At 35.2% G+C, this 16,480-nt stretch overlaps 2 protein-coding genes across 2 annotated transcripts; one reads left to right on the forward strand and one right to left on the reverse strand.

Moving 5' to 3' along the window:
* Positions 1-3,172: 3,172 nt before the first annotated feature.
* LOC141249636 (uncharacterized) lies at positions 3,173-10,047 on the forward strand. Its single transcript, XM_073669717.1, has 16 exons — positions 3,173-3,296; positions 4,407-4,668; positions 4,774-4,871; positions 4,956-5,005; positions 5,185-5,240; positions 5,424-5,514; positions 5,603-6,332; positions 6,814-6,912; positions 7,066-7,467; positions 7,560-7,701; positions 7,777-7,913; positions 8,010-8,872; positions 9,094-9,148; positions 9,505-9,622; positions 9,737-9,866; positions 9,949-10,047. The coding sequence occupies exons 1-16, from the start codon at positions 3,173-3,175 to the stop codon at positions 10,045-10,047; spliced, it is 3,456 nt and encodes a 1,151-aa protein (XP_073525818.1).
* A 919-nt stretch (positions 10,048-10,966) lies between these two features.
* Positions 10,967-13,849, reverse strand: LOC141249637 (uncharacterized). The gene is given in 12 exon segments (XM_073669718.1): positions 10,967-11,215; positions 11,304-11,378; positions 11,380-11,484; positions 11,749-11,874; positions 11,947-12,078; positions 12,174-12,335; positions 12,436-12,553; positions 12,633-12,714; positions 12,814-12,885; positions 12,987-13,089; positions 13,234-13,359; positions 13,814-13,849. Coding segments are annotated over 12 exon segments (1,386 nt in total).
* Between the last annotated feature and the right edge of the window lie 2,631 nt (positions 13,850-16,480).

Here is a 16,480-nt window from a genome sequence, read left to right on the forward strand (position 1 = left end):
ACTCATTTGTAGGACACAAAGAAGGTGACAAAGTCACATGTTCCGGCTATAAATGTCCCTGAAAGAATAGAAATTCCTACATGACAAATTAATAAGCTGCCTTTAAATGAGCTTACAGTACGCCGAAAACGTGGTAGGCCACTTGGCTCTAAAGATCTTAAACCACGAAAGAATAGGCGGCAAAGCAATATAGAATGTCCTACACCGATAGCAAATTCAGGGGAAGAACATGATGAAAATGAGGATAACAAAGATGACTCAGAGAACCCCGAAAATATCCCAGAAGAGGATAGAAATATTGACAATTATGAAACAGATGTCAACTATGTATCTACTAGAAACACAATGGAATAGAAAAGATATCGTTGCAAATGAAATATTTGCATACTATGTTGCCATCAAAATAGTGGCAGATGATGATGATATTGAGCCACAAAGTATTGATGAATGTCGACATATAAATGACTGGTTGAAATGGAAAGAGGCGATACAAGCTGAACTAAAATTGCTTGAGAAACGTGAAGTTTTTGGTCCTATAAGACCTATCCCTGTAGGCACGAACCAATAGGCTATAAATGGGTATTTGTACGAAAGAGAAATGAGATAAATGAGATTGTGAGATACAAATCAAGGCTTGTAGCTCAAGGATTCTCTCAAATACCGGGGATAGATTATGAACAAACTTATTCCCCTGTAGTCGATGCAACTACATTAAGATTTCTCATTAGCCTAACTGTGACAAAGGGACTACAGATGCGACTTATGGATGTTGTAACTGCATACTTATATGGATCACATGATAGTGATATCTATATGAAAGTTCCCGAAGGACTAAAAATGCCAGAAAGATATAAAGCGATGCCTCAAGAAATGCTTCCCATAAAGTTACAACGATCATTATATGGCCTAAAGCAATCTGGAAGAATGTGGTACAACCGACTTAGTGAATACCTCATTAGAGAGGGTTACAAGAATGACGCTATTTGTCCATGTGTTTTTATCAAGCAATCCAAGACTGGATTTGCTATAATCGCAATATATGTCGATGATTTAAACATTATCGGTACAGCCGATGAACTTGAAAATACTGCAAGATATTTAACTAAGGAATTTGAAATGAAAGATTTGGGAAGAACCAAATTTTGTCTTGGTTTACAAATTGAGCATTTGAAGGATGGAATGTTCATCCATCAAACAAATTATACCCGAGAAGGTATTGAAAAGATTCAATATGGACAAAGCACACCCATTAAGTTCGCCCATGGTCATTCGTTCATTAAGTACACAAGATGACAAATTCCGACCCCGAGAAGGGGATGAAGAGGTACTTGGTCCAGAAGTACCATATCTAAGTGCTATTGGTGCATTAATGTACCTTGCAAATAATACTAGACCAGATATTGCTTTTTCTGTAAGCCTATTATCACGATATAGTTCACTACCAACAAGGCGACACTGGAATGGGATTAAACATGTATTTCGGTACTTACGTGGTAGTACAGATCTTGGTTTATTTTTATCATAAAATGCAAATGCTACTCTTGTTGGATATGCAGATGCAGGATATCTATCAGACCCACATAAAGCAAAATCTCAAAACGGTTATGTCTTCACCCATGGAGATACAGCCATATCATGGAAATCAACAAAGCAAACACTAACGGCGACATCGTCAAATCATGCCGAATTGATCGCTCTAGATGAAGCAGGAAGAGAATGTGTTTGGTTGAGATCAATGATTGAATATATCCAAAAGGAATGTAAGTTGAAGACAATCACTGATAATCCAACCAAGATATATGAAGACAATTCTGCATGCATCGCACAAGTGAAGGGGGGCTATATCAAAGGTGATCGAACAAAGCACATTTCGCCAAAGCTCTTCTCAACACATGATCTCGAGAAAGAAAGGAAGATTGATGTCCAGCAAATCCGATCTTGTGACAATCCAGCTGGTATATTCACGAAGTCTCTATGTCCTAAGAAACTAGAAGAACTTGTGCACAAGATTGGGATGCGAAGATTTCAAGAGATACACACACTAAGCTGAGGGGGAGAATTGTACGCACTCACTCTTTTTCCCTTCGATCAGGTTTTTATCCCACTGGGTTTTTTCTTGACAAGGTTTTTTAATGAGGCATAATTATGAAGCGTACAATGCAAGTTGAACCCAAATATGTAAAGTGTTCCTATATCCTTGATAAAAGGTGAATATTCAAGGGGGAGTGTTGTAGATAATGGTGAATTATTCACCTTATCTTCTGCACTTCTGTAAAACGGCCTTTAAGAGACAGTGGTCTTATACGGTCCTTGGAATCTTCTCCCGCAAGCCAAATTTTTTGGCTATAAATATCATGTATCATGAACGATGAATAATAAGAAAGTACGAAGAGTTCTAAATTTCCTTTAAATTCCAACAATAAATTTTAATTTTATCTTTTATATGTACGATCGGAATTAATCCTCTCATTTCCCCTTTTCAATTGGGCGCAAAAATGCTGGCGCCGTCGAGCCGTCTGAAAATTTCACTACCATTTTGAAAATTCAGGTGGCGTAAAATGCAGCGTAATGCAATTAGGTGCACCAATCTGTGCCGTTCATCACTTACTTACCTTCAATCACCGCAATCGGTCTACAAAATCAACGGCTATCTGCAATTTAGCATCATGCTTTCTTTAATAAAACACCGACTCATTATTTTCCTCTCGCGGTTCGATAATCACAAAAATAGACCATCTCTACCATCATCTCATCCTCTCTCTTCCGGCTGTCGATATCGTCGGATCTCAAACTTCTGTAACTACTTGCTTCGCTTGGCTGTACCCTAAGTTGAAAGATTTGTTCTTGTTTCGAGAATATCTGGCAGAATTCCGGTTCACAGCACCGACGAGTAGCTGTGTTTTGCTGTCATTGAAGAATTCCGAGGGTTGAAGTTAGGGTTTCTGCTTGTTAAGCTTGACTTTGAGCTGAATTTTGCACTCACGGATTGAAGAAGGTGATTGCAAAGCGTGGTATTAATCTAGGGTTTTTGTGGTTTTGGCCAATTTGCATGAAAGAGCTCAGCAGTTGAGGCGGTTTAGAATTGGTTTGAGACTAGTTACTGTTAGTGATCCGGAACAGCGCGCAGTTTGTATAAACTGTAGGATTGTAGAGGAGGTGGAGGAGGAAGAACATGTTTTACTCGCAATTTATATTAGCCAAAAAGGGCCCCCTGGGGACTATTTGGATAGCGGCTCATTTGGAACGTAAGCTTCGGAAGAATCAAGTTGCTGATACTGATATTGGTGTCTCTGTTGGTTAGTCCCCTTTCATTTCCCCTGGTTTGATCATGATATTTTTGTTTGTGCCTATTGATTTATCTTTTACATTCAGTAACCGGCGGCATTTATTACCATCTTGTTATTATTATAGTTTCTCTATGGATGATACATACTATCATCTGCTAGGTTAAAGTGAGTGTATCAACTATCTCTTTCAAAAAAAATCAACTATCAACTCAATTATACCTATTTCGGGAACTTACAGTTATCCGTTTCCAATGTAGAATACTTCAAAGTACATTTTGTCTTAGTATGTCAATTTTCAAATTGATTTTCGTCCGGTTATCCAAGTGCTTGCCTTGCTTTCTACTTTAATAATTTGATTTAATGATTTTCTATTCAGTTTGTCTGAGTAATTTTCAGTGGTGTACTAAGTTTTTGCAATTTCTGAATTATTAATATAATAATATTATATAATAAGTTTTGACCTTCTTAATATAAGCTAATCTTTGACCTTATTATTTGACCCTATAAAATTTGAGTTCCAAAAATTTGAAGATCTTTGTAAGGCAATTAGCATCGAAGTCAAGGGAAATATCTCCGAGAAAGGAAAAAAAGATGCCTATTGACATATTTGTTCTTGTTCTCATGTGCATCACTCTCAAAATTATCTTGTAACATCTACTACTGGCTTCCTTTTTATGTATTCTAATTCAGGAGTACAATATCTAATATTCACATTATACATATAAGAGTAACCAGGATTATAACTTCTGTTCTGGACGATGCAAAGCAGTAATAGAATATAGATAATTTTAGCAAATGCGTATATATTTGGTTCTCGGCAACCAATTTGCTCAATTGAGATTTATGGTGTGATGAAGTTGAAGATATGTTGTTTGCTAAAAGTAGGATGGTGAGCTGTTTAGAATTGCTATTATGAGTATGATATTACATCATGTTTTGCATCCTTGGTCAACTTTAAGTCTTGATGGATTTGGTCTCTGCTTTTTTATTTAGCTCAGTTTCATGTCTTTTTATCAAATCAATCAGCAACATCATACTTATGGGCTAAAAATATCACTATAGTCCTGGTACAGTACAAAATCAGCATTTTTGATAATTTTACCTACTTATCTGCTACAGATTCCATACTCTCCCCTGATGTGCCTATAGCACTCCGTTTGTCTAGTCATCTTTTGCTTGGGGTTGTGAGGATATATAACAAGAAGGTGAACTACCTTTTCGATGACTGCAGTGAGGCTTTGCTCAAGGTCAAGCAGGCTTTTCGGTCAACTGCTGTTGATTTACCCCCTGAAGAGTCCAAAGCACCATATCATTCCATCACACTGCCAGAGACTTTTGATCTAGATGATTTCGAGCTTCCAGACATTGAATTATTTCAAGGGTTGGCTCCTAATACATATACCTGTCTCATGATCTAAGAGTGATTGATTTTTATGCTGAAGAACAGGACATGACTTATACACTAATTGCCTCTATATTTTTGCAGTAACTTTGTTGATCATCATGTGAGTACAAAGGAACAGATCACGTTGCAAGACACAATGGATGGTGTTGTTTACACAACATCCCAATTTGGATTTGATGGTTAGTGGGTCCTACATTGACTTAGTTACTTATTGAAATATGAGATGCTCTTTTCCTAAAGTTTTAATTTGTTATTTTCTTCAGAGCGTTTTGGTGATGGAGATGCGTCTCAAATTGGTTTGGACCTTGATGAGGTAATTTAATATCTCCCTGTGTAGAATGAGTCATTTAAACTCATCTTTCGGTGCCTTCTATCTTCCCTGTACCAAAACCTGCATAAAGATCTTCATAGATTTCTGTTTATTGTCTGGGCTGGTTTCTACATTTCCGTATCGTTGCTTAATAATCATGTCATCTCATTCATCTTAACCAGGAGCTACTATTGAACAAGGGGACGTCATCAGGACATGGAGTTTTTCTTAATTCATGGTGATATGGTTGTTTCCTACTATGTTTGCTTTCACTGTCTCATTATTGGCGTGCTTAGCCTAATATTGAATTAATGTATTATGATATTTAAAAATGACTCATAGAGATTAGTACTGTAATTAGTATCATCTTACTATTGTGAGCATGTGGTGAACATGATGTTTGTTTTATTTTTCTCCTTAGTGTTGACTCTAAAACATCATTAGAGTCGTCATCCACACAAAAGGGTGAGGAACTGGATGAGGAGATGCATGAAGAATCTGAAGCTATAGAGGTTTGTACTCTGCTCTTCTGGTTATTAAGATATAATTATAATTGTTCTTTTCCCTATCATTTAAGAGATGAAATATTTTGGGATTCAGGCACCATCTACACCAGGATTAATGGAGGGCTCAAACCTGCCAAGTAATGAAGAAGCTTTAATCTGTGACGATTATATGGAGGAAGACCATAACCCAACTGAGTTGACATCACAAGATATAGATATAGGTGTTTCTGCTTCCACTAATGTTGAGGATAATATTGATCAGGATGTTTTGCAGGACAATATCTGTGATCTTGACAACCAGAAAATTGAGAAACCAATTACTGAGCCTACAGAGCTTATAAACTCTCCAAATATTGCAAATTTATCTGGTTCACTTCAGGTCATTCAAGCACCTGAAAATGAAACTTGCAGTAAAACTGAATCCTTAGCTGTTAGCAGAGAAGCCGCAGATATTGGATTGGATGAACCAATTATATCATCAAATGGCTCTGATCCTTGTCATGAGAAACCTAGTGCAAATGGCTTATGCTCAGTATCTGAGAGCCCATCTTTTGCCGATAAATCATTAACTGAGCCTGTAATAGATGCTGAGGGGAAGCATCTTATTGATTCTTTACCTGAAAAAGAGGACTTTATTGATGCTAGAGTAGATATGTTAAATGGAAGTAAACCTCTACTTCAGCCTTGTAATTTGCACAGTAATGAAGAAAATGCTGAGGTGGACAATACAATGAGTTCGCTGAACCTGCCATGTAAGGAGTTTGGAGTTGTCTTAGAGCTGTCTGTGGAAGATGCAACAAATGTTTTTGTTGCTAAAGAGCAAGGTCAGTCATTAATTTTCTAAAATTCAACTTTAATCCTCAATGGAGATACCCATTTTGAGTTTCTTATGCTATTTTATTATTTTCTCTCTCTTTTACATAAGCGCAAGTAAAGAAACACTATACAACTTTTATTCACAATGTAGAAGTTGATCTAATATTTCTCTAATCATCATGCTCGCATCACTAAAAAGTTAAATAATACTCCATCCAGATACAAATACATGTAATTTTTGGGCAATTTTGTTGGATACAAATACATGTCATTTTACCAACTATTTCCTTATTTTACCACATTTACTACTATACAATTATTAAATTAAAGTTACTTTATTTCTCTAAACATTGCTTTTTATATTTCCAATAACACTTTAGTAGAGTTATTTAGAAAAGAAAATTGTACCATAAATTGTGTGAAATTTTGTCTAATGACAATTATTTGTATCCGGAGGGAGTAATAATTATAAAAATAACTTGATTTTAGAAGTAAAAAGAAAAAATGGTGATTGGTTATTTTGCTTTATGTGTAAGAGATGTGTAAGAGAAATGAGGTTCTTGAAGAAGAAATGGTTCAAGAATAAATGTAGGCTTCTCTTACAATTCTATGACAAACATAATTAATTTTCTGCTATTTTTAAAGTTTAAGAAACTCTAGGTTCTCCTTTATGGATGGTCTTATTTTATTTTCTTCTGAGTTATTCTGATGTGCTCACTGTTACTCATGGATTCTTGACAGGTATCACAGATTTGAATTTGAACGAAGAGCAGTTATTTAATGCTGCTGCTCTTGACAACAATTTAAACAGGCAGTCTGATATTTCAAAAAATGTGGAATTACAAGAGATAAATAATTCTACAGCTTCTGAATTGCCATCTCCTGAAAAGATGTTATCGCTTCCAAATGCACCTGTTAGTCAATCCAATGAACTGTGTGTAGGATCAACACCAGAAAGAGATCTTCTTTTACAAGAAGATCAAAATGCCACTGAGAGCAAAATATCTGGAAGGAAAAGAAGTTTCATTGAAAGTACTATGACCCTACAAAGCCTAAAATCAGTTGATTTTTCAGAGCCTACTCAATCCAAAAAAGCCGCGGACTTTGTTCCTGGTGATGATGATTTATTGTCTTCCATTTTAGGTAATTTTCATCTCCATGCTTAATTACTTATTTAGGGTCTACTTTTATTGTAGTTTGCTATTATTGATCAATGTATGAATCATTTGTGTCAGTTGGGAGACAGTCTACTGTTTTAAAGGTGAAGTCTACTCCACCTGCATCTGAGTTGACATCTTCAAAACGCCGCCGGAATACTCGTTCTGTTGCTAATAAAAGGAAGGTGCTTGTAGATGATTCTATGGTCTTGCATGGCGAGTATGTAATTATGAGCTCTTCGAATTTGTTTTTGTATCTTTTACCTGTTCAAACCTGATTTCCTTTACATTGCAGCTTAATACGGCAACAATTGCTAAATATTGAAGATATACGCCGTGTCAGAAAGAAGGCTCCCTCTACTCACCCAGAAATTTGGGTTCTTCAGAAACAATTTTTGGGAAGTGAAATCTTTATCGAATCCATATTCACAGGTGGGTTTTTGCAAACAGTTGGTTAAGATCAGCAATATATTATTATTTTCTATTCCTTTTGCTCTACTCTTTTATAATATTATATTCACTTTTCAGGGATCTCAGCTGAATTAAATTCTTTGCACCGACAGCCATTTGACCTGAGGGAAATCAAGTTGGTTCAGGACGAGGAAAGTAAAGATCAGTCTGTTACACTGAAAATGATTGGATCGCCGATAAAGCTTTCAGTGAGTGAAGGAACTAGTTTTGAGGGTATTGGTGCACAATTAGTAGCTGAAGATGAGAATGCTGTACAACCTGCAGTTTGCACTTCAAGTCAGTCTGGTGTTATAGATTCTTTTGACAGAAGTGGTAATGCTCTTCAAAATGAGTCAGAGATTAGAACCGAAATGGATATGGAGTGCAGGAAAGAACCAATACATGTCAGCGATGAAGCTATACCTCTAATTAATGCTCAGCCGAGTTCTTCAGCTTTCAATGGTGAAAGTATTACTGTTGAAGAAAGGACATTAAATAAGGTTGATTTTCCTGAATCTGATAAAAGTTTTGATGATGGAGGGCAGCCTTTAGAACAGAGAGTGGATGTGGATATTGGATCTTTAAATCCTGTAGGAGTATATAAGGATGAGTTACCTGAAACTGATATGAGATTTGATGATAGGAGTCTGCTTTTAGATAATGAAAGAAAAGATTTGGATATTCAATCTGGAAATCTTGTAGGAAGGGATTTGGATGCAGAGAATGTGACAGTAAATAATGCTGAGTTCCTTGAATTTGATCTGCAAAGTCAAGAAAGAGAGGATTTGAATATTGAATCTTCAAATCTGGAAAAAGATTTCGGCACAGAAAATGGTGTGTTCTTGGAGGTGGTGAATCAAGAGCAGCAATTTGTCGAATCTGAGATCTTCATGGATAATACTGCCATCGATTCTGACTATCAAACCCATGAAAGTCTCAACGTAAGCACCTAATTGTTTCCAATTCAAGCATTATTTTTAATTTGAATCTTGTAATTTTTTGTGAGGTTTCAACATGAGGACAAATCTGCATTTCTGTGGGTACCACAAAAGAGCCTAAGCTGTATTAGAAGTCTAAAAAGGGCTAATATTACCATTTTCAGACTAAATAGGTCAAAAAGACTTCTAATATACGACTGCTGCCATTATTTAACTAATTCCAGTACCTGCTCTGTGTGACACAGGATTCGGAAGCAGAAATACTTGAGCATGATACAGGTCTGTTCTTATGAACTCCATTGAATTGATAATCTTTTCTTTTCCGTGTTTTAGATTGGGAGATGGTTTGTACATCGAAAGAGGAAAAAAAGAAAGGAGTCATCTCTTAATTATTTAACTAGATTGATCTTGTGAAATCTCATATAAATAGTGGTGATTTTTTGTGCTGATCTTTGGTACTTGTTCTCTAGCATGAATTTTTTGTACGTCATAGCTGAGTTCCTTTATCTTCATCTCTAAGTAAATAGAATCATGTTTGTTCATTATATAATAATTTTATGATTAAAGTCGTCGGTTGTGCTTATTTTTGTACTTGATAATCCTGAGAACCTTGTTCTTGTTCTGCAACTTTCCAGATTTTCTGAATTTTGATGACGATGATGATGATGAGAATGTTCAAGAAGATGCTAACTGTATGCCTAATTCTGAAGGACCTCAAATCCTTGATAATAGTGGCTGGTCCACTCGTACCAGGTGTGCATTCATTTCTTTCTCGTCGAAGTGAATTTTGTCTTATAATAATATATCATCAACTACACCTTGTGAGTTATTTTTTATTATATAAGCTGTTTTTTATTGTATAACCAGAGCTGTTGCAAACTATCTTCAAGTCTTGTTTCAAAAAGAAGCACAACATGGACGAACGGGTCTTCAGCTAGACACCATACTGGCAAGAAAAACTCGCAAAGAAGCATCAAGAATGTTTTTTGAGACATTGGTATGTCTTTATTATACACATTGATTTCCAGCAGTTGAGGTAAGTTCATGAAATGTCATTTTTTGTTTTTAATAATTTACAGGTCTTAAAAACTCGAGATTACATCCATGTGGAGCAACCGGATCCATTTGGAAACGTTGGCATCAAGCCTCGAGCAAGGCTCTTGAAGTCGGATTTCTGATTAAGCCAACACTCACAACATACTGCTACTTACCTGCCATCTTTTACCTCTGGTAAAACTAGGTAGGTAGAATTAGTTTAGCTCTCCTTGATTTTACAATCCCTTTTGAACATTGTAAACTGTAATTTGTAGCTTAGTGTGATTGTTTGTAGAATTTAATGTCATTACAGGCTTGATTTATCTGTAAATAGTTGTAAGATTCGCCACCTTGCTAGGGTCAGTACTTCTAATTATGATTGTGTTATCTTTGCGTCTTTTCTTCTTGATCTGAACATCTCTCTAAACTAAGGCTCTGTTTGGTAATGGTTGATGATTGTTTTTTAATCTTGATGAAATATGGCAGATGAAATTTTAGGAAGTTAGATGAAATTATTAAGGTAAAAGGTGTTCGGTAAATAAAATAGATTAATTATGTTAGAGTGATGTATAATTACCAACAAGGGATTTTGGAATGAGAGTAAATATCATGATTGTCATAGCTTTTTCAGATGAAATTTTGAACAATTTTAATGAATGTAGATGGAAGATTGTTTTAGAAGTTAGATAAAAAAAATGAAAAGGTAAATGAATTTAAAGCCGTGAATTTTAGGCTGAAAAACTATTTAGTAAGGAGTTAGATGAAAAGTATCAAAAAGTTAATAGTTTTATCTAACATAATGGACTTTCAGCTGTCAATATATAATGAACCCTAAGATAATTGAGCAAATAAGACTTTATATGGGTTTTTTATTCACAATCCGAAACCCATAAAACAGAATATACATGAAAAATACGACTTTATTGAAGAGCTATGAATGTATACAAATAATCCGGAGTTCTGTCTGAAATCATTTGTAAATAGCAGATACAAATATACCAAAAAATGGTAGGTTTTATAAATCAATGATGAATTTCAGAAGCAGCTGGCTTAGTACAAAAATCAAGCCTGGAGAAAACTGGCATACTTGGCTCCAAGAAAAAGTCTCTGAATGCAGAGCAAAGCATTCTTAGTGACCTCAGCATTTTCATGGTTCATTAACTTCATCACTCTCTCCTTCACCTTCAAGTTAGTGGCTATGACTCTCCCAGCTGGATGGCTCTGTATAAACTGTGACAGATCGAAGCAAGCTACAGCCTGTGCTCTAGTATCAGCTGACGTGTCCAATATAGTGATCAGGACTCTCAAAATCTGTATTGTATTGTATTACAGCAGGAAGATAATACGAGGAAACGCAAACTGAAATAATCTTTTAATGATAGAATGAGAAAAAAGGTACCTGGAAATCATTTTCTTCAAAGTTTGAAATGTTTTCACGCCAAAAGAAAGGGTCTTTGTGAACAGGAGACCAGTCCGAGATGACCTAACAGAACTTCCTGCTTGTACTTGTCAAATGAGCTCATTTTCTTAACGTTATCCTTCAGATCTGCTTCTAATTGATTCAAGGCCTCCAGCAAGTCCTAAAAATTTATATTCATTTTGGTTTAGATAATGCGATGAACTTTACTATCTTATGTATGAACCTAAGCTTAATGCATCGGGTTTTCAACTGCAGTGATCGCTTTTACGTTGTCAGATAGTAATGTTCACGGTTAAAAATATGTTCGCATTTCATACTGTAAGATTATCTTTTACTTGATCCTAATCCTAGATAATGGTGTTGCAATATTATACTCCCTGCATTATCAGAAAATTTGGTCTAGATTAAGAATTTTTTTACTAACCTCATCAGTCCAGGTCTGTGCTCTAAGATTCTGAACTATTTGCAGCATGCCAAGATCTACCATCTGAGCACCAAAGTTCCCTTCAGGAAGCAAGTTTTTTAGTGTCAGCACAGCCACTCGAACAACCTAGAGGAAATTGAGATATTGAGTCATTTAACAGAATGGTTTATTGTCGTCGATTAATATGGGTAGACATACCTTCTCCTTTGTCGAGCTTTTAATGACCTCAGCCAGACGTGGCAGGCATCTGGAGGTAGCCATAGCCATGTAATCGATTGCAGGTTCATAGAAGGACAACAGCCAGATAGAAAGACAAGTTTCATAGAGAAGCTGCAAGAAAATCATAAATAAAGTAATATAAGTATATAAATTAACCAAGTTACATATATTGGGATCAATTATCCATTCAACAACATAAAGTTTACCTGGATAGATTGCTGGGTGGATGCTGGATTAATAAAAGGGATGAGAAGCTTTACACCATCTGCTTGTACAAAACAGGACCTAACTACAGGTTCCTTCAATATTGCAGCAAGGCAACTAATTGATACTGGGATTGCGCGACTGGGATGAGTAGGTTTTCTAAGCTGCAAATTAATAGGGAGAACATAATGAAACATTAAGCGTACTGGTTTCAAAATAGTAACCAAATAAACTAAGGAAAAAGAAAGGGTACATAATACAAACCTGCGCGCAAAGCCAGTCTACTAGCCCTTTCAAGATATCATCAATGGTAGTGAGTTTGCTCTTCAAATCTGAGGATTCGCCATTGGAAGTTGCATCTTGATAAGTTTTTGGTCTAGCACTGTAACAACCGAAATTGGATATTATCATTAGAGTGAAGTGCAAAGGTGTTTTAATCCTATGAGATAATATTTTACTACCTTACTATTATGGAAAGTATCTTGCAGCTCTTTTCTTGGATGAACCAGTTTCCCCTCCAAAGCAACCTGTAGTTACAGAAAACTGGAGCAATTAGAATTCTGTAAGTTCGATAAAGAAGACATGAAAGCACAAGAATGCCTAGCATCACACATTCACACTATTGTTAGTGAAATACTTAACTTAAGAAAGGTTCGTAGATATCTTCGGAAGCAAGTGATTGGATGTGAAATAATCTTGCTCTTTTGGGGTTTGCTGCAAGGGATAAACAACAAAGCATTACTATATCAACTACTTAACGAACTTCAATCTATAAAATTTATGCCATGACAGAAGAATCTGGTCTTCAAGGTTACCAGTTAGCATATCATCAATCAATGCGAGGACATATTCAACTGTTTCTTCCTTGTATATGTCGCGTAAAATGGTAACAAAAACTTGAATGTAGGCTGGACCATCCTGTTACATGACAATCTGATTAATCAGAAATGAGAATAATAATACATTATACCAGCAGAATATGGGTATCGAAGGGTGTTGTACAAAAGAAGGAAAAAACTCGAAAAATTCAGGGAATAGAGAAGAAAAGTCATGAGGTTTTACATCATCCAGCAAGGGTGCTTTGGTGCTTTCTGGTTTCTTATCATAGCGCCTCAGTAGCTGAAGGGATGTTCCAGTGATCAACTTAGTGGTCATGTATGTCTCCCATGGGATGTCTCTTTTTAGCACCTATAAACACGGAAAAAGCACTAGATTAGTAAAAGAAATATGTAATAGGTTTTGACATAAAGATTTTTTTTTCAGCTGATCCAATTTTAGTTGTCGTTTGATCATAACATTAAGTCTGGCGATTGTATTGTCAAGCCCCAGTACCCAATATCAAATCTGCGTGCTTACCAGCATTTCAATAAACGTTTCCCTCAGTAGCTAGTCTAAAGATTGCAAATTCATGAACCCTGAACTTCAAATTGGATTTTAATTTAGACAAAACAAACAAACTCTCTAGAAATTCCAGATCACAGCCGCGAAGAATTGCACAAAGCCACGAACAAGATACGTAATTGAACAATTGATGGAAACATATTCCGTGGAGCCAACACATTAATACAAAAAATTATATTGAACTGATAATTGAACCTGCATAGGGAATAATTTGAGAACTAAAATATGTCAGATAACCAACCTCATCAGTGGTGAGTTCGGCTTGTTCGATCGCCATAGGCTTTCGTTGAAGATGTTAGGATTATAGAATAAATTATGGGTTACACACGAGCGAAGAAGAAGAAGGACACGGGGCTAAGATGGGGAGAGATCGAACCAGAGTCGAGGATGAAAAAATAATGAGGAAAACGACACCGTCTATTAATTGAGACAGATCGATATTTGGAATCTCAATCACGAGGGGAGTGGGACCGTCAACCCAAACAATACATGGTGATATTTAAGAGATTTATGATAAAAGACAATAATATTTGAAATTTAATAAGGTGGTGAATTTTGTAACTATTATCAAATATGATAATGCGGGATTACTTCCTGGTTAAGAATGATTCCCTTTATTGACTTATAATAAAAAAAGGCGGTGAATTTTAATGATTATCAAAAAATAATGATAGAATAAAATAGTACATATACTGAAATTTTTTACTATAATTTAAAACTATTAGATTATGAGTGCAATATTATGATTATCCAATTCCGACATCGTCGAATATTTCATTTAATCCAACGATATCGAGTTCTTGACATAAAATTCATTCTACTTGCGAGTACAAAGACATACAATCAATAATCATAAGCAAACGACTAATGCTCTTGTATTCCATTTAATATTATTTTTAAATTTTAAAGATGTTGTTTAGTAAAGCATGACGGAGTCTAGAATATGTCAAGTTATAAGTTCAACCTCTACTAATTTCTTTGAAATGATATGCATATGTAAATCCTCTTGTAAGTGTTTCTTGAGTCCCTAGATCTTCCCTAATTTTGGACGGGTCACCATTCTCTTACCTAAATTTGTTTTCTTAGAAAAAATAGTATTTTTGTTTCCTATGTCTTATATTAAAAAATGCGAATGCCATGTTAATTTAACTTCATGTTCAATTAGTGTTTACACCACCTTACCCAAAACAAAAATTCTATTTTTAACCTCTAGTTTGTTGCTCCTCCTGCATTTATTATTTTCACTCTTGTTTAAGTTTCTATTTTTACTAATATATAGATATAATAAATTATTTATGACGAAAATATATACTTGTAAAGTATGAACAGTAATGCATTTTTAACCAGTTTTTAGCTTGTTTTCATTATATATTATAATTAGACGCGTATCTGGCGAGAATGATGCTTATAGCGTAAAATAAGAATATTTTTCGGTCATCAGATCCGTAAAAATAAGTAATTAATATTAAATCAATCAAAAAGCAAAAAAGTGCCAGAGGAACCCATTTTGTGAAAAGTGCACAAATACGGGAAATTGAAAAAGTGCAAAAGAAGTTTTCTTTTGTGCGAATTTTTATGAGTTTTGCGCAAGACTTATGAACATTTACACAAAATTTTTCTAAGAAAGTGCAGAGTCTCTTAAGATTTGTGCAATGTTTCTTTGCATTTGTGCAAAATTTGTGATGACAATCCACTCTTACCGGTCGTATTTTGCTAGGAATAACGAATAAGAGTGTTGTTATGCAAACAAGGCGATACAGAGTGTCTCACCTTTTTTTTTTAAAAAAAGAATCCAAATTTAACACTAAATCCTATTAATTAGAATATAGTGGAAGTAGATGTTGAATCCACAAGGAGACGAATATCTTATGATTAAATTCTAGATCAACCAAAAATACTAAACTAAGGGGTTTTAATGCCGTGATCTCCTAAATAACTACTAAATGCATAAAATAATTAATAACAGGAAAAACACTTAACTAGACACTATCCATTTATATTTGACAAGTTGATCATAGAGACTCAATTTACCTTAAACATGCAATGTGTTCCCTACTTCTATCCTAAGGTAACTAAAGCGTCAAACCGAGCATAATAGTTCTTTCCTAATGATTAATCACAACGAACGCTAATGATGTAAATCATAGGAAGCATTAAGCAAGAAGTACAAGGATATGTGTATTTCGCGACTAGCCTATATGCCAATTCTCTACACAAAATCCTAGTTCAAACCAAATCTAGGAAATTATGCTAGCTCCAAAGGAGTAGACCTAGACAAACAAATCGATCCATCCTAGCAATGGATTTCAATTCACATAACCTAATTGGCCAGATTAGGACACAATGAAATTCAAACCCTAATCATGAAATTCAAGAGAAGAGACAACAATTGCATAAGTTTAAGAGTAAGAGAAACTCACAACTTCATCAGAATATAAACTTCAAGGTCCAACTAAGCTTGGATGCTTAGTTCATGGTGGAATTCATCAAAAACTCAAATACGTAAAAGGTCTGGATGAAGAACGTAGAACTAATTTCTCCCAAAGAGAGGCTAACCTAATTAAGAGTTCTAAAACTTTATTTACAAGCTAACCTAATAAACCTGAAATTAATAAATAAAAAATACGAAAAAAGAACCTAAAAATCTAATTAGAAATTGTAACTGAAAAACTACATAGAAAGAATCGGTCATTTTAGTTCGCTGGAGATCGGCGGGCATCGATGACTCTTCTGCCTTCTTCAACTCCTTTAGCATCTTTATGGTCTTCAATCCGCTCCACTTCGTCCTTGCTTCTTCCTTAGCTCCTTTTTATATTGAGCAGCTCTATAATAGTTCTAATTAGACATATAACTCTGGATAATAAAGTGGATCAAATACGTCATAATAACACTCCTAAGCGTAGTAAAA

This window comes from Phyllobates terribilis, unplaced genomic scaffold (assembly GCF_046119375.1).
Source record: "Phyllobates terribilis strain yellow unplaced genomic scaffold, ASM4611937v1 Scaffold_4885__1_contigs__length_56290, whole genome shotgun sequence".
NCBI classification, from domain to species: Eukaryota; Metazoa; Chordata; class Amphibia; order Anura; family Dendrobatidae; genus Phyllobates; species Phyllobates terribilis.